Raw genomic sequence first — 26,882 nt, 5'->3', positions numbered from 1 at the left:
AAAAACCTCATTAAAGATGGTGTTAAAGATGAAGTGACAAAACACGAGGATTCACAGATAAAGGCATCAGATGCTAAGATAGAGTCACAATCCGATTTTAAAAAATATGTATCCAGCAAAAAAGGAGACGGAGAACAAAAAGCTACAATACCCATTCATGCAGGCACTCAGAAGAATGATAAAGACACCAAAGAAAAGACAAAAACTGAGGAGTCATTAACAGGGTTCAGTGTTATTCGTGGAGGACTGAAACAGGAACTGCTGACTGCAAGAGAAAAGAAAACCATAAACCTCAGCGATCCACTAAAACCTGCAGAGCCATTGCTCAATGACAGGTCACCTCTTCCCCACTTCCCTAACCCTTACCCAGCAGTGAAATCACCACAAAGGCTTCAACTAAATAAAGAATCTCCATCTAGCTGGCTAGATGTGGAACATCATCAAAAGCAGAAACAGGAAAATAAAAGAAGACTTGATGCGTCAGCCAGTGAGGACGAATCTCTTGAAGCTGAAGACTTGGATGATTTTATCAAGAGCATTAAGAAGTGCGGCATGCCTTTCTCATTGCCTACGAAGAGGCGCATTCGTAAAATGTCCCCATCTCCACCTTTTGCCATGCCAGCCATCAAAGAAGACCATTTTGAGAGAACTTTTGATCCTGAGCATTTCCAGTTTGGCTTAAAGAAAAATGGCCAAAGTTTGAGGGATCTTTCTCCAGCTATGATGCTAAAACAAAAAGCTGAAAACAGGGAAGGACGGACTGTGGGAAAATGTGCAAGAGACAAGTCAATACTCCTGTCACTTGATAGGGTAAGAGGAAAAGATGAAGTCAAAGAGGGGGATAAGGTTGATGCAGGAAAAGAAGAGAAAGAAAACAATGGAGAGGAGCCAGGGAAGCTGGGGAAGCCAACGTCACGGCTAGGAAGGATATCCATTCTCTCTAGCTTACTGAGTTCCCCTCGGACCTCCAGAAAGACCAAAGAGGAAGCTTCCCCCACCTCAGATAGCACTATCTCATCTAAACAACAGCAGGACCTGCCCTCGCTCGGAAAGCAAGCAGTTGTTGATTCACCGTTGCCTGGCACTGGAGCATATAAAGAGGGCGTGAAAGGTACAGATCCAGACGCTGCTGTGGGTGTTGGTGCAGGTACAACCACTGAGTCAGCGCTTAGCCCCTCCTCTCCTCCTCCTCTGCCCTCATTCTCAGATATAAAGCTCCCTGATCACTTAGAGAAATACTTACAGAAGAACAAAACAGTGTCTGAAGTCTCAAAGGATTCCAAAAAGGTGACTAAAATAAAACCAGATCCTAAAGGGAGTACTGCTATGGACAAGCCTTCGATACCAGGAGTACCTAAGGTTGATGTGGGTGTGAAAGGTCCTAAAGGTCTGCCTCCAACCAGCAAATCCATCCAGCGGACTCCTCGAAATGGACTTTCCACTTCTAAAAAGAAGGTAGGCAATTGAATATTTGTACTTTAACATCAGTTTTTTCTAATTATTTCTTCAATCTAGAGAAATAACAACCCAAAAGTTTGAATGGGTTTTGAGCGGCTAGGGTTTCAACTTGCAGTTGTATTGCAGAATTCACCACATTGATATGCCGTGAATATACATGTCTCAGTATCATATCCTGCTCCTTTGTTTTGCATGGCTGTTGCAACAAAGTCATGAATCATTTGCAAGTAAGAACAGGAGGAAGCATGAGAAACAAAGCAAGCATGTCCTCCGTCAGGGATTTTGCAGTGGAGTAATTTTTCAAGATCTGGTCTTCTGAAGCTCAACGGTCACATGTCACAATAGGTTATTTGTAGTAACACGCAAATAAAGCACAAGTATGAATGACATGATTGTGTTTAGATGGACAATGCACACAAAATACCTGATGTGTTTTCTGGTTTATAACTGAAATATTGCATTTCTTTGCAGACACCTGTAATAAGAGGGTTCCACAAAAGGCCTGGAAAGGTATAATTAAATGTTATTTATACACATTGTTTATTTATATTTGTTCGGTCATGCCGTGTCACAGATTGTAATGATGTGTGTACTTCCTGTTCCAGATTGTCATACATGAACATGATCAGTTTCAAGGGGAGGCGGTTGAACTCTTCGGCGATGTAGAGGATGCCACGGCGATGAAGCTGTCCCCTGTCATTTCAGTCAGAGTCGTCAGAGGATGGTAAGGGTCTTCTTGCTGTTCTAAAGACTCTGTAGGTTTAATTCCATATGAATTCTAAGGTTTACAAGTGTTATTCCCAGAAGGCACAGGGGGCGAGCAAGATCCACTGTGGCATTGTTGTGTAGCTGATAAAGCACAATCATAATAGGCAAGGCAAGGCAGTTTTATTTACAGTGCGCATTTCATACACAGTGGCAACTCAATGTGCTTTACATAAAAGAAACATTTAACAGAAAAAATTGAAAAAACATGGAATTTGAGAAATAAAAATAAAACCCAATCATCCAACACATACATACCCCCCCCCCCCCCCCCCCCCACACACACACTAATAATAAAAACAAAGTACAGAAACATAGAAAGAGAGAATAATATCGATATAGGTGATGCTCTTTGCAATGCCAGTCTGCCTACACATCACTTCTTCTTGTATTCAGACAACAAGTAGACCTTCAGCCATCTATCAACTAATATTAATGAGAATCGTTTCTGATTTTTTTTGTAATTCTTTCTCTCTTTAGCTGGCTCATCTATGAAAAACCTGGCTTCCAGGGGCGCATCATTGCCCTTGAAGAAGGTCCCACAGAGCACATGGTGAACATCTGGGCAAGCGAAGAAACTCCAGCAACACTAGACCAGATGGGTCAGCCTGTTCCGACAGCACCTATTGTCATAGGTTCTATTCGATTGGCAGTGAGGGTAGGTTACTGAGCGCCGATGTAATCAACTTTGGATCATATTGTTATTGTTACTGTACTGGGTATTCAACCTCAACACTCTTTTAGCCAGCCAGAATGTGCAATAGTTTCTTCCCACAGGCAATAAGAATTATAAATATGAATTAATCACTGCTGCTTTTATGTCTGTCTTAGTTTAGGATTTTTTTTAATTAAGTGTGTATGTGTGTCGTTTTATTTTTATTTAACTTTAGCACAAGGATCCCAAGTTATGCAATTTCATTCCTCTGTATGTATTGTTTTTATATATGGATGGAATGACAATACACTTGAAGTTGAACTTGACTGTCCAAAATCTGTCAAGCACCAAACGCTGACATCAAAGTTGTACTCATGTTAACTTATTCTTTGATTAGACAGTTTCTGACTTAAATCATAATTTTGCCAATTTTAGACTTTTTGTCATATGCTGAGTTTCTGTATGGCTGCTTTGATTTTGAAATTTAATATTTGAAAACTGGAATCTTATCAGATACCATAGTTTCAGTACTGGTACCGAAAATAGGTATCCGTTATCATCCTGACATTTATTATAAGTATTGAAACAATAAACAATATATGCCTATTTTGTGATTCACAGGACTATGGTTTATCCAGAATCGACCTGTTTGCAGAGGTGAACGGCTTGGGAAGGATGTCAACTTATTGTGACGACACGGTAGAGCTCGGCACCTATGGCATTCCACAGACCACTGGCTCTATTAAAGTTCATACTGGAGTGTAAGTTTAGCTGACGCTCATGCCGAATGCACTTTCCTGCCGCTCATTAAAGTAACAGAAAATGCAAGTAACTAGGAATGTTGCACTTTGGAAACATCCCAGTTATTTCTAATGCTAAATTACCTTGAGGCTACTTGTCAGGGTTGACTGTTGAAGTGTTGTGCAAACTTGTTTTTGGCATGTTGCATTTTTAAAAAGATAATCATAGTTGTCATTTTGGATTATTGTACTTTTAAAGCACACAACGCATTCAAACTTTCTACAGACTGTACAGGAAAGGGTGTGTGTGCAGCATCTGTTGTGTATTTTTTAAAGGAATGCAGGCTGCAGACTAGAACTTACAGTTGTCATAATTTGACATAATTAAACTGCTTCTGATTATTGATAGTCAGCACTTACATTTTTCAATTGGCTCATGGTTTGGAAAACGAAAGTAATGTTATTTCTCCCTACATTATGTCAGGGTTAGGGCATATTTGCTTTACCAAAGTACTGTAAAGGAAAAAGTCAATATGTGTATGTCTCATATGCCATAACCATGTGTTTTTTCTTCATCCTGTCTGACATGCTGTCTGTGTGTGTCTTTAGCTGGTTAGTGTACAGCGATCCTGGATTTGGAGGTATTGTAGGCGTGCTGGAGGAGGGGGAGTATCCCTGCCCAGAGAGCTGGGGTTTCCCTGAGCCTTTCATTGGGTCTCTCAGGCCCCTCAAAATGGTACAGTATATGCACAATATGATACATTTTAGCATTATAGTGTCATTCTATCAATTGTGTCACTCTGACAAATGTGTCTTTTCAATGCAGGGAGCAATAAAGGTGGAACATCCATATGAAGTCAAGGTTTGTATATCTATCAATATCGACTGTTGATGGAAACTACATATAGTCTCGTGTTATAGTTGTAACTAGCTTTTGTAGAGTCTGGTTCAGAGGTAAGGGAAAGTAGAGGAAGGAAAAGTTGTTACAGATGAATCATGCAAGGTTAGCCAATGCATATTTACTGTATCTGCTGTGATTCAGTATCTTGAGCGTTTGGCTGTAATTCACACAGAATTGGGAAACATTGCAGCTTGTTCATGCAGGTTTATCACCTGCGGAGGAAATTATACAGAAACTGGCAGAAAGCTGACATATGGTAGCAGTCTCTCCATTACTGTAGGACTCTCATTTATTTCTAAATACCTCTATAATCAGCCAAGAAAAAAAGCAGACTGAAGGAGTGATTTTATGTCATGTTCAAAATTTACATGGTGGTCAAACATAATGCTGGAGGAAACTCTAGGAGTCTTAGTCCTATGATGAACTTTTCACTGTGGAATTCCAACGTTCTTGTGTCAGGAGTTTGTAAGTTCATTAAATTAGCTAAAAAAATGTTTGGCATTAGTATATAATAGCCCTTTGGAGATCATGTCCAAACATCTTTTTACCTTGTGTCTCTGGTATGTTGACAGCTCTCAGCCCCTCGAGTCTTTACTTGTAATGTGTACACTCTATTGATAGACACGTGTGAGATAGGTCAGGATTTATTGTACTTTGTGGAATGAGTGGCATTCTACCTCAGGGCAGGAATGGACCAGAAAACACATAAAAGGACCACAAACCCATTTAAACAGCCCGCACACACATAGGCCTGTCACAATAATTACATTAACGACTAATCGTACAATAACTCAATTATCCACATCATCATGTCTATATATCAACATGATATATAGACATTTACCTCAATTTTGCCACACTTTGCATTGCATAATTATGCTATTATATTACTATTATATCAGTGGTATAAAATGATCTTCAAATGACAATAATATCGTTTATCGCGATTATTTCTGAGACGATCGTCCAATAAAAGTAGTTATTGTGACAGGTCCACACACACACACACACACACACACCAGTAAGGCCTGTGTGTGCAACAGGGCCTCATCTTTAACTCCGTCCTCTCTGTCTCATCCAGGCTTTAGTGTTTGAGAAGCCCAACTTTGATGGAGAGTTTATAGAGGTGGACAGTGACGTGTTCAACTTGACAGAAGAACAGGAAGAAGGAGAAGATGCGAATAAGAAAATACTATCTACCGTGGGGTCCCTCCAGATAATCGGTGGTCTGTGAGTATCTGAGTTCATTATGACAATCAGCCATGAGCCAATAGCCAATCAGCTGTTGATGGGCCTCATCCAGCTGGTTGGACGATACTTTGTTGTATTAATATATAATAAGGAGGTAAAAGTGGGGAAAGTGAGGTTAAAATCCAGCATGCTCTGTTTTGTCCTTGTAGCTGGGTGGGCTATCAAGAAGAAGACTTTGAGGGCCAGCAGTACATCCTGGAGGAGGGGGAGTATCCTCACTGCAGTGACTGGGGAGGATCTGAGGATGGGTTCTTGTCTCTCCGGCCTCTTTGCACAGTAAGTCCCACCTCAAACATTCATCTCCAAGATCCTTGTTCAATCTTGCTTAAATCTTTGGTAATAAAGTCTGATTGCCGTGGTGTTTCTGCACGTCGGACCGCTTCTGTTGATTCTAAGTGAACTGTAAACATAAAAGATTGAATTTCCTTTGTTTGCTTTTACTGGAAAGCGAGAGCTGAAAAAAAGGAGTGAACCGGGTTTTCACTTTCTAATCATTTCACCGTGTTATTATCTTCCCGAGGACTTCCTGTCCCCACACGTCAAATTGTTCACCGAGCGGCACTTTGACGCGCTGGGGCTCAGCGTGGACTTGCTGGATCCCGTCCTCAACACGGAGGACATCAGCCATGGGATCAAAACCCAGTCCATCAACGTCATGGGTGGAGTGTAAGTCAGACTGTTACTATTTGAAAAAAACAACAATAAATAACTATAGAAAGATCTAGTTTTTCCTGTGAGACATTTAAAACCGTCGAGGGAGATCTTACGGTGCACGCCCTTTTAGTTTTGGGCGGGTGCTTCTCACCTTACAAGCATGACTAAGTGTTCTGTCACACACACACACACACACACACACACATACACACACACTGCCCCAGAGGATACAATTATGCTATTAGCTAGTGTAATTAATCTGATTGTGTATTTGATTACAAAGGTTGTGAAAGGTTTCCATCTCTTGAGGCTGAGGATTTATATTGACATTGATGCACATTAATAAGAAGGGTTACTTAGTATGAAAGATTAACATTACAAACACCTTTCAAGTGTCTCAGCAAAGAAAAGTGACAGAAAAAGCATACAGTAGGCAGTGGTAAAGTGATAAAATAAAGTAAAGCATCAAAATCTGTGAAAGAAAATGCTTCTAAACAAATCCGTGATTCGTCTCGATTTAAAACACGGCTCACATGTTCAGTGAACAGATTTGAGTGAATGGGTTTGACTTTGAACGCACCTTTATGTGACTGTTCCAATGTTTGCTTTACATCTGCCTCGCCTGCTGAATCATTTTACAACCCCTTAAAAGCATGGACTCCACTCTTTTTATGACAATGATAATGAGAGTATACAGTTCAAGACAGTTAAAACAGTTTAATCAGGGAGACAATCTCGGGGCGCCATTCCTCAAAGGGATCTTAAGGCCGAGACGATCGTAAAAAATCCAATTGATAAATCTTATTAAGCTGAAGAGGTGTTTTTTGTATTTAAATCTTAGGTGAAATTTGATATGAAATGTGTGATAATGTTTAAGTTAGACTATAAAATATGAACATCTGAATAACATCTGCCTCAAAGTTTGCTTTCTTCTGCTTATTGAGAAACAGGGCCAAGGTCAGTAAAACCTGCTATATTCTTAAGATGTTTAAGAGATATTGTTAGTGGTTTGTAATAAATGAATTCTCTCTGTTTGGCAGGTGGGTGGCGTTTGAGAAGCCCCAATTCAGCGGAGAGGTCTACATCTTGGAGAAAGGCCTGTATGCAACTCCAGAGGACTGGGGAGCCCAGAACTTCAAGATAGCATCAATACAGCCCATCTTCTATGTAAGGAATTCTATCATGTCAAGCTTTTTAAACTGACTCTTAAGCCAGTTTCAGGTGTTAAGAACTGTGTTCATTATCTCTCTCCCTGTCTGTTCTACAGGACACGCAGATGGGGACGTCAAAATTCAAGGTATCTTCCTTTCCTTTCAGTCTTTATGTGAAACAGATGAACCATTTACTCATCTGCAGTGTGAAGCAATGTTGAGTCTTTGGTTGTATGTTCTGGCTGGGTCAGTAAGGCTGTTTGGATGTGTGTTTGTGTGCAGGTGCAGCTGTTCTCTGAGCCAGACTTCCAGGGAAGGCTGTTGGCTCTGGAAGACAGCGCAGCAGCTCTGGATGAAGACTTCCTGCCCATGTCCTGTAAGGTGCTGTCTGGCAGGTACAGTGGACACAACTGAACTTGAAATATCACATTATGTGTATAACAGATTGTGTCATGGCTGGCTGTTGATTCTAACTCAGCCAAACCCTCTTATTAAATGTAAAAAATTCTAAATCCTTATTAGAACAATGTTACATAAATAATGTGTGTGTGTTTATGTGTTAGCTGGGTGGTGTATGAAGGAGCTCAGTTCACAGAGAACATGTATGTGCTGGAGGAGGGAGAGTACCCCGACACAGAGGCCATGGGTTTCCTGTCCTCAGACTCTACCATTCGCTCCATACAGACCGCCGGACATGTGAGTGCTGTGAATATGTGTGTGAACAAAAAAGAACACGAAAAGCTGTGTTTGTTCTATCTTGTGATTGTTTGTGATTGATAACGGGTTGATTGCCAAGTAGCTTCACACATACAAGATATTTGCCTGGGTGTTGTGGTGAATAACAGTCAGAAAATAGAAGGTAAAGAGAGAAATACCACTACCATGAAAGATAGGTGATATAGCTGGCAATTAAAATGTGAAATATTATAAATATAGTAAAAAAATATATATTCTAAGTGATGAGAGCTATGGAATTGTACAAGATATATAAATGGTATATATATGGTGTAATATGTACTCGTACAAGAATATAAATGGTACATATCATCGGTAAATGTAAAATGATGTAAGTCATTCCGAATGAAAGTATTGATTAAAGGTGCAGTGTGTAGAATTTAGTGGCATCTAGCAAAACAGACTTGGAAGAAATGGAATATAATATTGATAAGTATGTTTTAATTAGTGTATAATTACTGAAAATAAGAATAGTTGTGTTTTTGTTAGCTTAGAATGAGCATTTATATCTACATAGGGAGTGGGTCCTCTTCCACAGAGCCCACCATGTTGCACCGCCATGTTTCTACAGTAGCCCAGAAGGGACAAACCAAACACTGACTTTAGAGAGGGCTTTTTTAATGTTCTATGCAAGTTTCATGGCCTCCATAGTTCTACTGCACACTTGAAAATGGGTGGGGAGGGGATATTCATTTAATCTGCAGCCTCACCACTACATGCTTCTAAATCTCACATACTGGTCCATTCATTAACCTCTGTGTTCTTATTGTGTAGGAGTTCTCTCTGCCCTCCATCGTCTTGTTCAGTAAGATGGGTTGCAGGGGTCGCAGAGTGGTGTTGACCAATGGAGCGGTGAACCTGCTGCAGGCGGGCCTGGATGCACACATACGCTCCCTGGTGGTGGAGGGAGGAATGTACGTCACCATGTTTAGTCTGACCCACAAGCAGAATACAGTTACAACCTGCCATTAATCTAATATTTATGAACAAATGTTTTAACACACAAACACCAGACTTCAACACAATTTAAGTGATGTTTGAAGATTTGTTTTTTATTAGTTTTGCATGTAGTCACTCAATTAGACTCTGCTAAGTAACACACACAATGCTGCTGTTCCATCTGTAACTCAAACTCCTCAGTTGTGTTTAAGAGTCTGCCTAAAATTTCGGGTTTTTTGTCATGAATGGGACTTTAATTTAAATTATTTAAATCATCTGTGTTGAGGTAATGCCAAAGTGACAGTGGCAAAACTTTTAAATGTTCATATTCCAGCAAAAGGTTTGACAGGGAAGCATGAAATTCCCTTAAACAGTGTTAGCTTAGCTTTTAGAGCCGCAGTAAACATGTCAGAGACGTGAAGAAACCACAACAAGTCAATAAAACTGTAAATCAAAGAGCTCAGCTTAGAATGTAAATAAAGATTGTTCATCTGTCATTTGATTTAACAAAGCTGAACTATAACAGAGCATGACTGGCTGCCTTCTGTCCAGGTGGGTGTTGTATGAAGGCAGTAACTACCGCGGTCGACAGGTACTGGTCCAACCGAGCGAAGTGAGTGATTGGTACAAGTTCAGCGGCTGGCAGCGAATAGGATCCCTGCGTCCATTACTCCAGGTATGGATGAGATTTGGGAAATTGTAATCTTATAACAAACTACCCACACTTTGAAGTTTCTGGAATGTTTTTTCCTCTTTTGTTGAACATTTGATTCCAGCTGAATACCACATAAAACACTGTCATGCTAATAAATTCAGCCAGTTTAATAAAATAAACTTTAAATTGTTTCATTGTGTATTTACAAGTCTAATCCATGTTGTGTGTGTCTTTAATCAACAGAAAAAGATGTACTTCCGTCTACGGAACAAGGAGACAGGATGTGTGATGTCACTGACAGGGACGCTGGAAGACCTCAAACTGATGAGGGTCCAGGCCATGGAGGAGACAGGAGGGCTGGAGCAGGACTGGATCTATCGGGAGGGACAGCTCACCTGCAAGGTACAACACTGTTACAACCCTGAGGATGTCTAGGGGGATGCAGGGATTAACAATCAGGATAACCCGAGGGAAAAACAAGAGGAGAGCTGAAGTAAAAGTACAAAACTAGGGATTTACATATCGCAAACACAAGCTCAAATACACACAGCAACAGCCTCGATGCTGCCGGATGGCCCGCTGGCACCGAGTCGAGCTTTCCATGGAGTTTATATGCTAAGGGTGAAGGCAATAGGGCACAGCTGTGTAGATCAGTGGAGGAAGGGGGAGGGCAGTGGAAAAGAAAACAGCACCAAAAACAAAAGCACTTACACCACCACCACACAAACGTCTTGCATCTAAATCTGCCTTTTTATAGCTTCACATAATTCAAAAAATGAGCATTAAAATTGTGCAAACAGCTCCTGCAGTGTAGTCACAACTGCAGTGTTAGGACTGAGTGAAAAGAGCAATAATAAAAACCTGGGTTTCTGCAGTGATGGGAGAGAATTTTGCACACATGGGCCTGAAAAAAGTTAGGTTAATTCAAAAAAGTGTGATTATTTGGTTAGAAAACTGCTGTCATTTCCTTGTAGGAACTATTACAGTAGTGTGACAGCTTACAATACACAGTATAATGTGGCAAAAGTTAGGTGAGCATTCCTGTGGAAGTCCAGTACTTAAGTTAGATGATGTTTTGACCTATCACAAGGCTGTGCCATCATCAATCTAGCATTCCCTACAACAGGCGACGACAGAGACTCTCTGGCGCTGTTGTTTTTGTCCGAGTTGATTCTCTACATGAGAACAAGGATGTGATCGGGACAATAATCCAAAGCAGGAAATAACACACTCCCAACAGACTTCAATCAGTCCACACATGATCTCTGCTGCAGATTGTTTGTTCAGTCCTGATTGGTGTCTGTTAGCAGATGATCTCTAAACGTGTGAACGGATTGCAGTTTGGCTGAAAATGTAGCAATGGAACAATAGCAACATTTTAGCACAGCCATAAGAAGACTGGTTTTATTGGTTTAAGTTATTCATATACAAAACTGAGCAACCAAATGATGATTACAGCTACAGTAAAACAGCTTATACATGCTAACGCTTCTCCATCTCTCTCCACCACGTCCTTCCTGTCTCCAGATGGTGGAGGACTGTTGCTTGGGAACCACAGGCAACGTGGTGATGGCAGGCAGCCGGCTTTGTGTTACCCAAGAGCGAGGCAAAGACAACCAGCTGTGGAACATCACCCCAGACGGACTGGTGCGCTACCACCTCAAACCTGACCTGGTCCTGGAGGTCAAAGGTCAGATATTTCTGACTTGATCTACACACACATATTCTTCTCTAGTTACTTTTAATGGAGTAAATTGAAAAGGTGTGGTGCTGCCTCAGTTGAGTGATTGAGATTCAGTCCTGATACAACTACGCCACCTCCTGGTGTATTAGGGATGTGCAGTTTGTGCTGACAGTTTAATCATTCCATTTCCTTTTTTTAAAACTCTAAAACAGATGTGAACATTTTTATAGTTCACAATATTTTTCTTATATGTGCCACATGTGAGCAAAATATCGATGTTTGTCACTTTAACAGTTGTTTTTAAGCATGTACTGTCTTTGTTTCACAGGTGGTCATCAGTACGATAAGAGCCAGGTGATCCTCAATACGCTTGACGAGAGAAAACCGAACCAAAGATGGACATTGGAGATCTTGTGATGTGACGAGCCTTCACGGTCCTCTGCTGCAGCTCTGCAATGAGACTGAGCCCTGTGACGCAGCTCCACTGTGGAACTCACATCACTAAATACAAGGCTCTGAAGGGGATTTGGTGCAAGCGTTGCACTTCTTTGTAGTATTTTGACTCACTTTTGTTGAGGAGGGTTACCATTGACTGGACCAACATTATAACCAACCTTTGAAAAACATGCACTCTCTTTTTGTTATTCTGAATGAATACATGTAAAAAAATTATTGCTTATTTTTAACCACTTGATTTTCAAACACTGTATACCAAAGACTCCATGCATCCCCTCTCATGTTTTCACTGCATGTAGTATGAGAGTTCAGCCCTGTTTCAATGCTGCAAACCTCTTTTTACTTTTATGGTACTTTCTACTACATGGTGGCAGTGTGTTTTCTGATCACACTGTCAGCAAATATGAATGTACACTGTATACTGAAGACTGTAACATGAAGTCTGATGTGCCTACACTCCATACATGTATTTGTAATTACCGTAGATCAGAAATGATCTATTGTAAAGTTTTGATATGTTTTTGCTTAAACTGTACTTTACTGTGTTAGGTTGTACATAAGCATCAAGTGTATAGATTTGAGTTTTAAATTTCAAAGTACAACTTTAAAAAAAAAAAAAAAAAGAACGATGCTGCCCGTTGTAAATATGTGAATGTAAAAGAGAAAACTGTTACATGTGAAATAAAAATGTTCTTTCCTGTATCTTTTTTTTTTTTTTTTTTTTTAATAAAACCGCTTGCCATTGTTTTTATTTGCTGTCACCACAACAAAGCATGTGGTGACAGCAATTACAAGCAATGGGAAGTGTGGTGTGTGTGCATTAAGCATTTGGTGTGATCAGCTGGTGCACTGTTAAATACACACTTTATATTTTGATTATTAGGCACAAAATAAGATGATTGGCTGCCACCACTTTGTAAAATTCTGACAAAATGTGCACGAACCAAAAGCTGTTTCTAGTGTCATGAGCGACAATTGACGTATATGTATGACACATTTCACAACATTACAACAAACAGTGGTTTTTAGAAATAACTAGAGTTGCTACAACACCTCTTAGTCATGCAAATTTGAGCAACAACAGGGTGTATTACAGGGTATTTATGCTGAACTGTATTATTCTGCATGGCGTTTTCTGTTATTTTGTCCACCCCCTTGTATTATGTTTTTATTATATTAAGATAATGGTCACAGAATAAAAGTTTAAGTCATAAAAAAAAAAAAAAAAGATAATGGTCACAGAGCTGCATTAACACTGCACTAACCTGTCAGGCTTAATCTTAAATGTCAGCAATATGACACCAAGCAGAGGCAGCAGCCACTTCCACTAAAGGCTATCAAGTCCATCAGCTGTACACACACACACACACGCATACACACAATGTACCAAACACTGACCGTACAAGGATCAGATCATCTTTCACACACACACACACACGATGACCACGTAACTCTTTTACAGCAGGCATTTGTATGTACACCTTATCGTGAGAAAGAAAGGAACAACATATCAATATCAAGCAAAGAGAAGATCCAGGTAACTGGAACAGTAAAGTTTCTTCTCTCTTCACTTAAATAATAATACTGCTGGTGATTCATTTGGCCTTTATGCATTGTGTGTAGTCACTTTGAGATCAACTGAGGTTAAGTTCCTATTCTGAGCTGCAGAAGTAAAATATTACATCAGTGAAATTGTGAAATGATCTCAATAGGGAATTTATGTTCACCTTTCTGGTAACATTATATTTAACATTTATATGCAGTACACATACATGTAATAAATGGTTTATGACACACTATAAAGTTTTTAGTACATATAAATATTTTGTATTTGTCAACTACTATGACTCATCATGTGAGCATGTACAAGTAAACACTGGTATCTAAACAGACCATGAATGGCTTAATGACAGTAATATACAGTTGTAATGACATAAAATTCTTCTTAGGAAAATGTTTAACTGTTGTCAAATACTGTACACTAATTAGCACTTAAAATGTCCTTATATATGTCTACAACTACATTATAATGTGTTATAAACTGTTTACTAAATGTACAGTTGTTGTGTTTTGTGACTTTTATTCAAGCTAGTGTAAAAACGGCGATCATTTTAGAGCATACAACAGCAGCTGTAGTGCTTTCATATACATTTTTAGCAGCCTAATATACAGTGAAGCTGTACAACGCACACACACGAGAAACAGAAGTTGACCTTGTTTACGTGCCTTCTCTACAGATGTGGATAAATTAAGCTGACGCCTTTCATTCAAATGATCTCCTTTTTTTACTTTTTTTTACAGACACTTTGTTACATGATAATACAGAAAAGTACATTTCCTGAGAGTCGGCGCTATGAGTCCTCTTCCCCCTTGCTGATCTGGATCACAGTCTTTCCTCGGGCATGACCCTTCTCCATCTTCTCAAAGGCCTGAGGAACCTGTGAGAAGCTGAAGGTCTCCTCCACAACTGCGTGGATCTGACAGAGAGCAGATAGAAGAAGAGGGTACAGGAAGCCTTGTTTCACAACTATTAAAATTATAAGATCAACAGTTTAAGGCTTAACTATTTGTGCATTAACTCTATGAACAGAATCTTTTCCAAATTATTTTAAATGTAGCTTTTCCCATCAGCACTTTTCTATATTCTTTATTTTAAACCATGTTTGTGCAAGCTAATGCTGGGTGTTCTCTGCATATAGGGCACGACAAGCCTGAACTGAACTACAAGATTACCATCTTTTCATTTGTGGAGATGTCAAATGCATTCAATGATTTATGATCATTTCAAGTCATGTACCTCTAATAATCAACATTTTTCACAATTTATTATCCTGAAATGTGCATAATTCTGGTTTAAAAAAACTGTAATGTGCACACAATGCTTTAAAAATTGGAGGAACAGTTCAGGGGGTAAAAATGGTACCATACCTGTCCTGCATCTACTATTTCCCTTATTTCATCCAGTGCTGGACCACTAGGTGCAAAGAATCCCCAACGGTAGTGAACTCCTTTCACAAGGTGCTGCAAGAAAACAAAAAAAGGAGAAATGGCATGAAAACAACTTGTGAAACTTCACTTTTAAAAGATGTTAACATGACATGTTTGCAACATAGATTTGGACAAGAAAGCTAGAAGACAGTTGTGTGGAGCTCATCACATATGAAAAATCTAAATATGTAATGTTAAATATTCCAGTTGTTCTGGCTTACTTCTTCACAACATTATACCTGACTTTGTGCCTCTGTTGTGCTAGTTCCTGCCATAAAAGATAAATAAAAAGTAATGTTAACTGCCTGTAGCTAGAGCTAGAGCTAGAGCTAGAGCTATAGCGTGAATTCTTATGGACTGTTTAGAAATATCTTCATAAATGTTAATCAATGGGGTTGTGTAATATTTCAGATATGTAATAATACATTAGTTGAGTTCATAAGCAATACAATTAAACCTTCCTCAGTTCATTACACTAAAAAATGTTGTTTCTACAGCCTTACTTGGTCCGATATGACCATTAGCTTGTGGTGGCTAATGTTAGCTAATGTTAGCAAAGATTAAATAGTTTTTTTAAAATTGAGTTAGTTTTTTGACTTCACGTCTCTTCTCTGCTGTTTATTCAGCTGTTTAGCTAAAGCTTCATTAAAAGGCTAATTGATTTGGGTGTTGCATTTGTTTCTTAGATGCACTTCAGACTTTCATTTCATGAGTGTTTGAATAGTAGCCACAAACGTACTTGTATGACCGTCAGGCCACGCTAGTTACATGGGGTCAAGCTGTATCGGCCTATTTTCATGTCAGTAATGTGGGACAGGGTTGTACATTATCTACATTCTTGTTTGACTTGTATGTGGATGCTTGTCTGAACAGCTTTTCTACTCCCAGTATGGCACAGACTTTGACATCAGATTTAATGCAAAAAAAAAAACCCAACAACATTAGCATCATTATTAGTGTCAGTAGTGCTTGCCTAAGGTCATGCATTCACTGGTGATGAGTGAGTTTTAGAATAGATTAGTGTATGGAAGTGGTGATTCATTATTTGAATGATTAAGTGTATGTAAGCTCACACATATTTTCTTTTTTACAACATGTATTTATAGTAAACAACACAATTTAAAAACACCCTGAATGCACAGAATCATAAATTTTATATCCTTTGTACATATATACATATAAAATGTCATTATTCAACACACACTTATATCCAAAGGGTCTCATGTGTGTCAGGTGTCTGTGTGGAGCAGCCTATTTTCCCTTAAGCCTTCAACAGCAGGGTGCGACGCATAACAAAAAAAGTTGACTCTGTCCTTTGTTATGTTTGACTGTGTGTGTTTGTGTGTGTGTGTGTGTGTGTGTGTGTGTGTGTGCGTGTATGTATGTGCGTAGGGATTTTCAATATATAAGAGTTACTTAACGTGTTTCCTTCAGGCCCATTTGGAAATGGGGGCACTGTGACAATCAAGCCAGCTGTCGGCGCTATGGTTTTCCTTTTACCAACAATGTACACTGTGTTGTGTGTGTGTGTGTGTGTGTGTGTGTGTGTGTGTGTGTGTGTGTGTGTGTGTGTGTGTGTGTGTGTGTGTGTGTGTGTGTGTGTGTGTGTGTGTTTCAAGGAGGTATGAAACCTGGAGGTGCACACTCCCATTCTTTTTACTTTGAGGTGTCAACGTTCTCCTTTCTTTTATCTCTGTGCGCAACGAATTATGGGTGGACTCCCTAACCTACACCTAGTCAACTCAGACTGACGTTACGAACACTGAAACAATGCATCAGCAACTGTAAAAAAAAAAAATACACCCCTGCTGTGTCAGTCTAAATAATCAGTCTCCGATTGTAGTTCTGATTGGAGGGTGTGTGTGCTAATAAGGGTCTTGTATTACATTTGTGTGACCATAAAAAAAATCTTCTATTGAAGGGAATTCAAGTGAATGTAAACTATGGGTTAGTCGGCCATTTATTTGAATGGAAATATAAATAGAACATTTTTCTAAAAGGTGCTATGAAGGCGTCAGACTTTATGACACACTATCCTATTTGGTTACACAAGAAGCAGGAAAGGGCTTAAGACTGGTAGCAGAGAGAAAAGGAACTGGATACTTTCTGTTTGCTTGGAGGGAAGTGAGGAAATTGAAAAACTAGTGCAGGAGTATTATGTACTGCGCAAATACTAAACTTATACATTTTTAGCCTACATTCACGGACAGTCTGTTTCCTGTCATACTACCGACAGTCTATTCACCTGCTTTAACCACTTGGATTAACAGTCACCTCGCTCTATATTTAGCAAGAAAAGGGAAAGTTACTCAGGGGATGTAATTTTCATGAGCAATTTAATTAAAGAAATGAACTAAATGAAAGTTAGCGACGAGGAAGTCAGACACAAAACTCCATTCTACTGTACAAAGTGTCATTAAATTGCTTTCAAGTTTAAAAGATAAGGCTGGCAATATTCTGTATTTACTTCATTGTCAACAAATCCAATGAAAAGACAAAAAATAACAATAAACTTAAAAGGTGCAGTTTGTAGATTTTAGTGGCATCTAGCAGAACATACTTGGCAGGAATATAATATATTATTCATAAGTATATTGTAATTAGTGTATAATCACCTGAAAATAAGAAATGTGTTTTGTTAGCTTAGAATGAGCCTTTTTATATCTACATAGGGAGTGGGTCCTCTTCCACGGAGCCTGCCATGTTGTACCACCATGTTTCTACAATAGCCCAGAAAGGACAAAGAAAACAGTGGCTCTAGAGAAGGCCTTTTTACATTTTTGCAAGTTTCATGGCCACTGTAGGTTCTCCTACATGTTGGGATGGGGAGGAGTATTCAGTTGTTTTCACTGCTAGATGCCACAAAATGTTACACACTGGTCATTTAAGTATCATCTGTTTAGGCGTTAGTAGTATTACTGTACGTTGAGCTAAATGCTAATCTCAGCATGGTAACTGAATGACATGTTGATGTTAACAGGCTGAGAAGCAAGTATAATATTTACTTTGTCCACTATTTTAGTTGAGCATGTTAGCATGATAACATTTGCTAATTACCACTAACCAAAAAGCTCTGCTGAGGTTGATTGAAATGTCACTAGTTTTGCAGATATTTGGTCATAAACCAATTTTGACCCCATGGTGAACCTAGAGGATCAACACAGTCATTGGGACAACTGGTGGACGGACCAATCAGCATTGCCATCCTTTGAGCCATGCCATTTGTGAAAAATTAAAGCACCCAGCTATTTAGGAAATTACTTTATAAAAAATTATCTATATATTTGTGATCGATTGGGAAAGATTTACACTTCTGGTTCATGAACCAAATATGGTGTCACCCTTGTCATTTATTGGTTACTTTATTGGATGCCTCCCTGACTGTCTGGTGTAATAATTGGCCTGAAGTCACATTTTTTTTTACCTTTTTGAATTTTTTCTGTTTTTAAAGATCCTATATAAATGTTGCTTGTAATGTGTTTTATGATGACCGTGATGAAGGCAACAAGCCAAGCCGCATAAGTCTATTAAGAGCTTTTACTCTCAACAACTGCTGTTGTTGAATTACATTTCAACAACAGCAGATGGGCTTGAGGTCTCAGGTAGGGTATGGAGGGTGGAAAGAGACTAATGCATTGCTGGGGTTGGTGTTTTTATGGGATTTATAGCCAAAAGAAAAACACAGAACGCCAACCTTAAATTTTAAAGTTTCAAAAAAATGAATTGATACCTGATTCTCCATACAGCAATGATTAGCTATTTAACATGCTGCTATTTATTCCAATTGTATTACTTTTGTTTTTTGAAAAACTTGGCAGAAAGATATTGTTTTGAGTTTCCTTTTCATCTGCCAGTGGCTATAATTAATTTTGAAGAGTGCAGAGTATGAGCCTATGGAAACTTTTTGAAACAACTTGCATGCGAATTTCCCATATTACTTCCACAGGATGTCTGTTGAATAACAGTTTCCTTGTTACCTACAAAATGAGGTCATTTTGTAGGTGTTCTTATGTGTCTTATCATTTACAACTGTTGTGTACTTGTTGGTCAATAATGAGTTAAACTCCCAAACTGAACAGAACTGTGACAGAACTAGAGTGTCCTTTAGAAGGTCTGAACACATATTATACCTATAATTCTTCACCTGGAAAGTCTGGTTGACTACATTGCCAGACCGACACTGATGCAAATACATACTGTGTCAATTGACCTACTGCAAAAATACTTCCACTGCGAACCACAAGTTTTCTTCTGTGGATTGTGGGTTCAAGAGTAGAATGGAAAAAGACAATGCACACGCTAGCATGCCACCACAAATGCACTAGGTGCAGGTTGCAAGCTCTGCATGACTTCACCACACTGGGTACACACACAGGATGCTTCTTACAATGAATGTACCGAGCTCTTCCACTTGTTCGTTAATACCTTAGGCCAAAATAAGCACCGGCTGTAGATACTCAAACTCTAATGACCTTTTATTATTAATTTAATGAGGAATTTTGCAATTCATTAGGTTATTTTATGAGCATGGAGATGAGGAATGCAGTACATCAGTAAAATCAATTACATTGCTCAAGACGTAATAATATAAACATGTAAATACCCTAAATACCATCATAAGAATAACGTTTTACCTTACTGTAGTGGACCTGCACGATCACAATCTGGTCATAATACTGGCATTCACTGAACATGAAACATTTAGTTGTCCTCTGACTGCTTTGTTGTCTAGTTGGTTGATTTATTGTAAGATTTGAACAATAAGGATAAAGTATATAGGCAGTTTTTCATGGTTTGGATGGGACACATAGCTCAGGCTACAAGAAATGTAAATGCTGCGGCATACCTCTTTTTTTTTAACAGGCTTCTAGATACATTTCAGTAGGGTGTAAGGGCGGGTCAAGGCTCTGAGACAGCACTTCTTAATTATATTCTTTTAGCATCTGCCAATGGCCAAACATCTGTTTTATTGCTTTAGATCCTATTACAGCTTTTGATTCAGACAACAGTGATTTTAATTGAATGTAGACATATCACGTACAGTTTTAGATTGGTTTTATTCTTATCTTTCTAATAGGAAATTCAGTGTGGCCATGAGTGACTTGAAATCCTCCACCTCTCAGCTACTTAAGGAGTATTGACTGTGCTTCTCCTCCTTGTTGCTGTCAGAAGTCTTACAGGACAGTGTCTAATGCAGGTATCTACTACTGCATTGGCCCAGGGAAAGTGCACAACTGGAAGCTGAGCAGTACTACACTGAGTGTTTGAGGCCATTTATTATTCTTCCTTTATATGCTACCTTTAGGTCAAATCTTTCAGAGGTACCAGATCAGTCTCCCTCTTTATGCAGATGACTCCCTGATCTATTTCTCTTTTGAGTTCAACAACAAAACAAAAAATACAATTCTGTCTTACAGCTGTTAAACATTGGCTCTCTCAAAACTTTCTTCTGTTAAACTCAGATAAATCAGAAGCCATTATCATAGGTCCAGGCTCCTCCAGCAAGCACTATTCTCCTCACTGATGTTTTCTGTCCTCTTGAATCAAAACCCAGTGCAGAAATCTAGATGTTATCTTTGAAAACAAATGTATCTTTGGCCAACGGATGATGTCACTTGTTTCTGCACCTTCAAAATATCTCAAAATATCTGATTGTTTCTATCCGCTAAGAATCTGGAAACAGTCATTCACACTTTCATTACATCCTGCTCGGATTACTGTGGTCAATGCAATCTCTCTAAACTTCAACTTCAGATAAAAGAGTCCACTTGATGCCTATTTTAGCATCCCTACACTGGTTACCTAATTTTAAAATTCTATTGATAACTTTTGAAACACAGGTTACAAAATGTTGTTGAGAGCCTGAAACCAGAAATGTGGAGGCTGTTATGGCATCACATTACTATCAAATATGAGCTGATGATTGTAAGGTGAAGTTTGCATGCAAAAAGTTCCCCCTTTTCATTGTTTGTCTGTGAATTTGATTCCTGGCATGGTAGACTAAAGAGGTACAAATCCGAAATATGAGATGACACCATTCTTATAATACTTCTACAAACTAATTGAGATTAGTTACAAACTAATAAAAGCATCAATGAACACTACTTGTGAATCCTTTTTGGATTTCACAATAAAATTATGTGGAAAATAATCACCTTGAGGGCTTTAGTGGCCATGGTGGCAGCAGTCTGCAGCATGCCGTCAGCAATACCCAGCAGGTCAGTGTTCTGGAGGAAGGGTGTCACAAGGGTGACATACTTGGCGCCGCTCCAAGGCTTAAGCAGACCCAGCGCCCATAGTTCCGTGTCCCCCCCGACATTATCCAGGATCAGGTCAAATCTTCAGGTGGAGAGCGGTAGGGTTGGAGAAAAGAAGTGACACCAGCAAAGATATATAAGTGTTGGGGATGAGTGGGTGTGAAAGACAAAGAGGGAGAATTAGAAGGTGTGGGAAAGATGATTGGACAGTCGACAGAAATGGAAGAAAGAGGTCAAATCTGAGGGCAATAAAGTTCGTCGGATAATTAAAGGGCTCAGATTTCCCACACTAATGAGCATACCGCAGCTACAGTGACTGGGTTGCCATGGTAACACGGGCAAGTCTGATGCACACACACACTAAGCATCTCCAATTAAATAGTGATATGAATGGAAAAACAAGTGTAAGTGTGTGTGTGTGTGTTTGTGAAAGAGACTCTCTCACTTCTCCAAGGCACTGAGAGGCTGCTCAACAGGTCCGGCAGTGTAGTCCACCACATGGTCCGCCCCCAGCCTCTTTACGAAGCCCTCGGCATTCTGGGAGCACGTTACAGTCACATGGGCCCCCCACGCCTTCAGCATCTGGACACACAAGTTCTATCAGCCCTATCTTCAAAAAGACGAGTCCTTTTTGTAATATTTATGTCATAACTAAGAATAAATATATGTTTGGGTTACTGTATTGAGCAGAATATTACGCAGTGTTTTGAGAAGCATGGAGGATGTATAATTAATAAGGTCAAATGTTGCATCTGTAACGTGAGCTGCAGTATTCAGGTCACCATGCAGACACAAACAGGCTTTATTTCCTGTTAATTTCACACTGTTATCATTCTGTGGTCTTTATCTGTATTTTTGCATGTGTAGATAACAATGGGGAACATTTTTTTGTGTTGAGAGAAGTCTGATGCACTTTAGAAAAATAAAAAAAATAAAAAAAATCAGCTTGAGAATCATCATCCACCTCTTCATCCGTACCTGTATGGCGAATGTTCCCACTCCCCCGGATCCTCCGAGGATCAGAATCCTGTGAGAAAGAAAGAGAGGAAACGACACATTTCAACAATGGCGCCCGCTCTGCTTTCCACACCACCGCTTTGCACAGACTCTCCCTCATTAGGATTCATGTCAAACGCACTTCAGGCTTTAGCGTGTCAAGTTCACTGCGGTGCAAAAAAGGAGCGTCTGAGCCTCTGCCAGAGAAGTAGAACGCATCGCCCCAAAAGCTCATTACGGAGCGGGCTAAGAGGGACTAAGCTTAGAGAGAGCGGCGAGTGGAATAATTGGCTAGATCAAAGACGGGGGATCTTCTTTAGGGTGGACAGGGAGTGGAAATCGTGTGTGTGTGTGTGGCTATGCGTGTGTGCGTGTTCCCTCACCGCTTCTTTGCGCAGTTGTCTTTCGTGAGCCCCCCGGTGTTGACGAGGGCCGACCAGGCAGTGGTCGCCACGTAAGGAATGGCTGCGGCGTCCGTGTGACTCAGCGACTTTGGTTTGTGAGATACCTGTGATGAAAAGTTGCTGAGTCATTCTAAAAACACATTTGAATGTCAGAATAACTGTGTCAGATCTTCACACAACAGATAAATGAGATATGTTTTAATCATTTGCATGCTTCAATGAGCCCATTGAAGCATGCAAATGAGCAGCCTTTTTTTTTAATCATGGAAGGAAGAAAAAATAATATGGTTGATAAGCTCATGTTGAAGTTGATGGACTGTGCAGCTGATAGAAACCACACCAACAAAGAGGAAGCACTGATGAGAAGTGACACTTATCAAGTGTTGAACTTCCAGGCAGATAGGAGCAAAACTAAATACCTCATTGGCACTCAGCACCACAAACTCGGCCAAACTGCCCTGCTTCCATGGAGGGATGGCTGCCCACACCTGAAGGAGAAACAGGAAACACACACACACACACACACACACATATAACGTAACAAGAAAAAGGGTCTGAGTTTCTATATAGTTAGTTTATAATGGTTTAATTCTACAAAACAGAGTGCAGAATATGACTTCATGACCTGCTAAAACAGGATTATTTAAAGCTCCTGTTTGCCTTCACACAAACAAATACACACACACACACACACACACACACACACACACACACACACACACACACACACACACACACACACAGGGTCAGTGACCACAGTGAGGTAAAGAGGGTGTGACGGGTGTGAAAATATAAACAATTACTAAGAATTTTTGATATGTAGTAATTCTCATTAAAGCAATGGTGAGGTGATTGGGGAGAGTTGGGGAAAAAAACTCCAACAAGAACTGAAACTCAATACTGAATGAAACCAGTCTAAAAAATACATATACAACATAAAATCATATGAAATTATTAACCTTTACATACTGTTCACCCATTCTTGTTCTCTCCTGGATCATAACATAGTGATTGTGAATGCCAAACAGAACGATTAATCAAACATTTATTATTGACTGATGGAGAATTTATGAATGTGAATTGGTGTAGAGACTGATAATGAGTCAGAATATGAACGGTATGTACAGGTTAAAGATTCCATCTGCTTTTAGTAATAATTTGTGTCTGAAAAAAAGGTTGAGTAACCTCATTAAAAAAAGTCTTTAAAATGATCAAATTCTGCTTGTAGGTACGTACCTTAAACTTAAATTCAGATTAAATAAACTTTTCACAGTGAAGCTCAAACATCCAACTGAAGGAACAATATGCAAAACACATTTTTGAGCAGAAGGGGATTTTAATTTAAGATCAGGTGAATCCTGTTTATGGTTCAAACAGCCACATGTGCAGCCTCTGCATTGATAACATCACACAGCTTCCTGCGAGGAACCTATTTTACCTCTTCTAAATCATGTCATGTATCTAAACCGGGACTGAGATGACGGGGCGTGATCCTGGCGTAACTGTGGATGAACTGGGTCAGCTACAGTGTTCAGACACCCTTGTGATGAATATGCTCGCAGCGTTAGAGAGCCCGAAAAACACTCCCACATTATGACACCGACCAGCTGTTTGCACCGATGACACGCAAACACCGTCCCTGCCGAACCCCCCGACAACAGAAAACCAGGTTACCATACATATTTCTGTTTACAGCAACCTGGCAACAAGCTTTACACTCATACTTTATTCATACGTGACTCAGAGTGCGGAGGAACGAGATCTTTCCGTAAACAAGGGGCATCACCTGTATGTATAATGAAGTGGCAGCCGGGGTTTTACGAGCATACGCCTCCACTCTATTACCTCGTCTCCTTCATTGAAGTACTTCACGTCCAGGCCGCGCTCCATGACGACCCCCGACACGTCCCTCCCCAGGATGAGAGGGAACTCGCTGCCCGTCTGCTTGATATTCAGAGGATCTCTCTTCATGGAAAGTGTTGAAGAACCGTAGCCACCTGACAGCACAAGAGGAAGAATAAAGAAGAGGATTGAGAGAAATATCAAGATTGGAGATAGCAGTAATTCTCCACTTCATAAGAAAGTAGATGAAAAAGATATCTGAAGAAATACATTGTATTTTTGAATCTGTAAGGAAATCTGTATGATGTGACCAAATGAAAAAAAAATCAGCACACATCATTTCCGAAGTGTGACCGCATTAAGAAGGCTATCAGTTACGCAATTATTTGTTTATCTGTGGGTGGAGGAAGTTCACATGGTACTCAGTTGTATGTGTGAGTGGCAAAACTGCAGCTATGAAACAACTTTTTTTTTTCCATTTACAGAAATGTATGAAATGACAATGTGTTGAATTGCTATCTGAAATCACAACTGACTTTGATAGTCTTGTTATAATTTGGTGACTTTAATATTCATGTTACAGTTCTGCAAATTTACAGTGCAAAGCAACAATAGAAGAGCATCAATAGAAAGAATAAAGAACAATAAATAATAAGTAGGTACAAAAGCAATAAAAACAATAGTAGTATTAAATATAGTTTAAAAAAAAATAATAACATTATGTACAAGAGTAATATTGGTGTTGAATGACTCATAACAAAAGGCATGCTGTCTTCTTTTCCTTCCATCATTCATTCATTACTTCCTTCTTTCCTTTCTTACATCTTTCCATCTTTTTAATGGTCCAGCCCACATGAGATCAAATTAGACTGTATGTGGCCCTTGAATGAAAATGAGTTTGACACCCATGAGCTATTAAGAGGCTATTCATGTCACATTGGCTAAGCAAGTAATGTCCTCCATTCCTCACTGTGTACGTCCTGAGTGGAGACTGCAGAAGACTCTGTCCCCAATCATAATGGCAGTGATATAAAATGATCTTCAAATAACAATAATATTGTTTATCGCGATCATTTCTGAGACAATATATCGTCCAATAAAAGTATCACGACAGGTCTAATCATGATCATGTTAAATGGAACTAGGCAAAGTTTGGCATTTTAGTTTTTAAACAAAAGAGATTTAAACAATTTATCAATACTCAAAAGAGATGCTGATGATTTTTTTTGGATGATTGGCTGATTAATTGATGAACTACATGTTTCAGCCCTAGTGCTACTGAAATAAAGAGTATAGAGAGGAGTGTATTTAAGTCACTAGTGAGATTGATCACAGAGATCATATTTGTGGTAAAGGAGGCAGGATCTCAGCATTGTGGCAAACTCTTCACAGTTTTACAAAAGACAAAGGTCAAAGTACAATCTAGCAAGTGGCATTTTTTAACTCCCACTGAGCGATCACTGCTGTTGCCCCTCACTATCTACCTCCACAAACTAACCCCTCACCTCCTCAGAAACACTGAGAGAAAAAAAATCATTTTAAATAACAGGAAATCCACATTTGTATCAGCGTTGACTCAGTATCATGTTTTGCTCAGACAGAGTAAAAATAATCTCCCACTTCATCTTGCCTATGCACTCACATATCAGATTTGTTGTCATAACCATGCATTTAATCATGCATTCATTACACATAATCCCAGCCTGTGTGCTCAAATATCACAGAGTTATGAAGGTATATAACATTCAACCTCACCTGTCACTCACCTCTCATGCCGACATCAATGGGGTTCAGTGCTGCTGCAAACACTCTGACAATGACCTCATTGGGGTAGTGGATGATGGGAAAACTGGCATTTCTAGTGAACCTTAATGCATCATTACCCCCATATTTATCAATGACCCAGGCAGGCATTATAGTCATGCAGCGGTTGGAGGTGCTGAACAGTCGAACATGGCTGGAAACACTCGTATTCACACTTGGTGAATTACTAAGACATAACAACCACTTACTGTGCATTAAATGTCTCACAGCCCTCATGTTTCAACGCTTAAATAAAGTCAAATAAGTCACGGTGCGTTTAGTCTCTGTTACACACACTGAGCTAACTCATTCATTACACTTCCATATGAGCCACGGCTAGCTTCTGAATATAAACATGTTCTTCTTATACAAACATATCTAATTACACCTTTAGACAACATTAAATAACCTCAAAGTGTATCATCATTTCATAACGTCCTCTCCGTGTCATGCTACTTCCTAAACACCGGTGGGTTTGTCACAGCGTTCGGCGTCTTCACCAATCAGAGCGCCGTTTGCTCAACAGCGATCCAATCAGAGAAAGTGCT

At 39.4% G+C, this 26,882-nt stretch overlaps 2 protein-coding genes across 2 annotated transcripts; one reads left to right on the top strand and one right to left on the bottom strand.

Annotated features, from left to right (window-relative positions):
- Positions 1-763: 763 nt before the first annotated feature.
- On the top strand, positions 764-12,811 carry crybg1a (crystallin beta-gamma domain containing 1a). The gene is made up of 19 exons (XM_062440372.1): positions 764-1,455; positions 1,930-1,968; positions 2,064-2,182; positions 2,704-2,881; positions 3,500-3,639; positions 4,228-4,354; positions 4,445-4,480; positions 5,601-5,749; positions 5,920-6,046; positions 6,291-6,436; positions 7,465-7,591; positions 7,692-7,721; positions 7,858-7,970; positions 8,139-8,271; positions 9,085-9,224; positions 9,802-9,925; positions 10,148-10,306; positions 11,432-11,594; positions 11,917-12,811. Exons 1-19 carry the CDS (start codon positions 1,327-1,329, stop codon positions 12,003-12,005), a joined length of 2,268 nt encoding a protein of 755 aa, XP_062296356.1. The 5' UTR covers positions 764-1,326; the 3' UTR covers positions 12,006-12,811.
- A 1,243-nt stretch (positions 12,812-14,054) lies between these two features.
- rtn4ip1 (reticulon 4 interacting protein 1) lies at positions 14,055-26,778 on the bottom strand. The gene is made up of 9 exons (XM_062440445.1): positions 26,298-26,778; positions 24,535-24,686; positions 23,109-23,177; positions 22,669-22,793; positions 22,268-22,316; positions 21,735-21,871; positions 21,188-21,371; positions 14,973-15,065; positions 14,055-14,521 (listed from the first exon to the last, which is right to left on the bottom strand). Exons 1-9 carry the CDS (start codon positions 26,569-26,571, stop codon positions 14,396-14,398), a joined length of 1,209 nt encoding a protein of 402 aa, XP_062296429.1. The 5' UTR covers positions 26,572-26,778; the 3' UTR covers positions 14,055-14,395.
- Positions 26,779-26,882: the final 104 nt, after the last annotated feature.

This window comes from Scomber scombrus, chromosome 19, assembly GCF_963691925.1.
Source record: "Scomber scombrus chromosome 19, fScoSco1.1, whole genome shotgun sequence".
NCBI classification, from domain to species: domain Eukaryota; kingdom Metazoa; phylum Chordata; class Actinopteri; order Scombriformes; family Scombridae; genus Scomber; species Scomber scombrus.
Note: the sequence above shows the minus strand (reverse complement) of the source record. Positions and strands in the feature narration are given on the sequence as shown.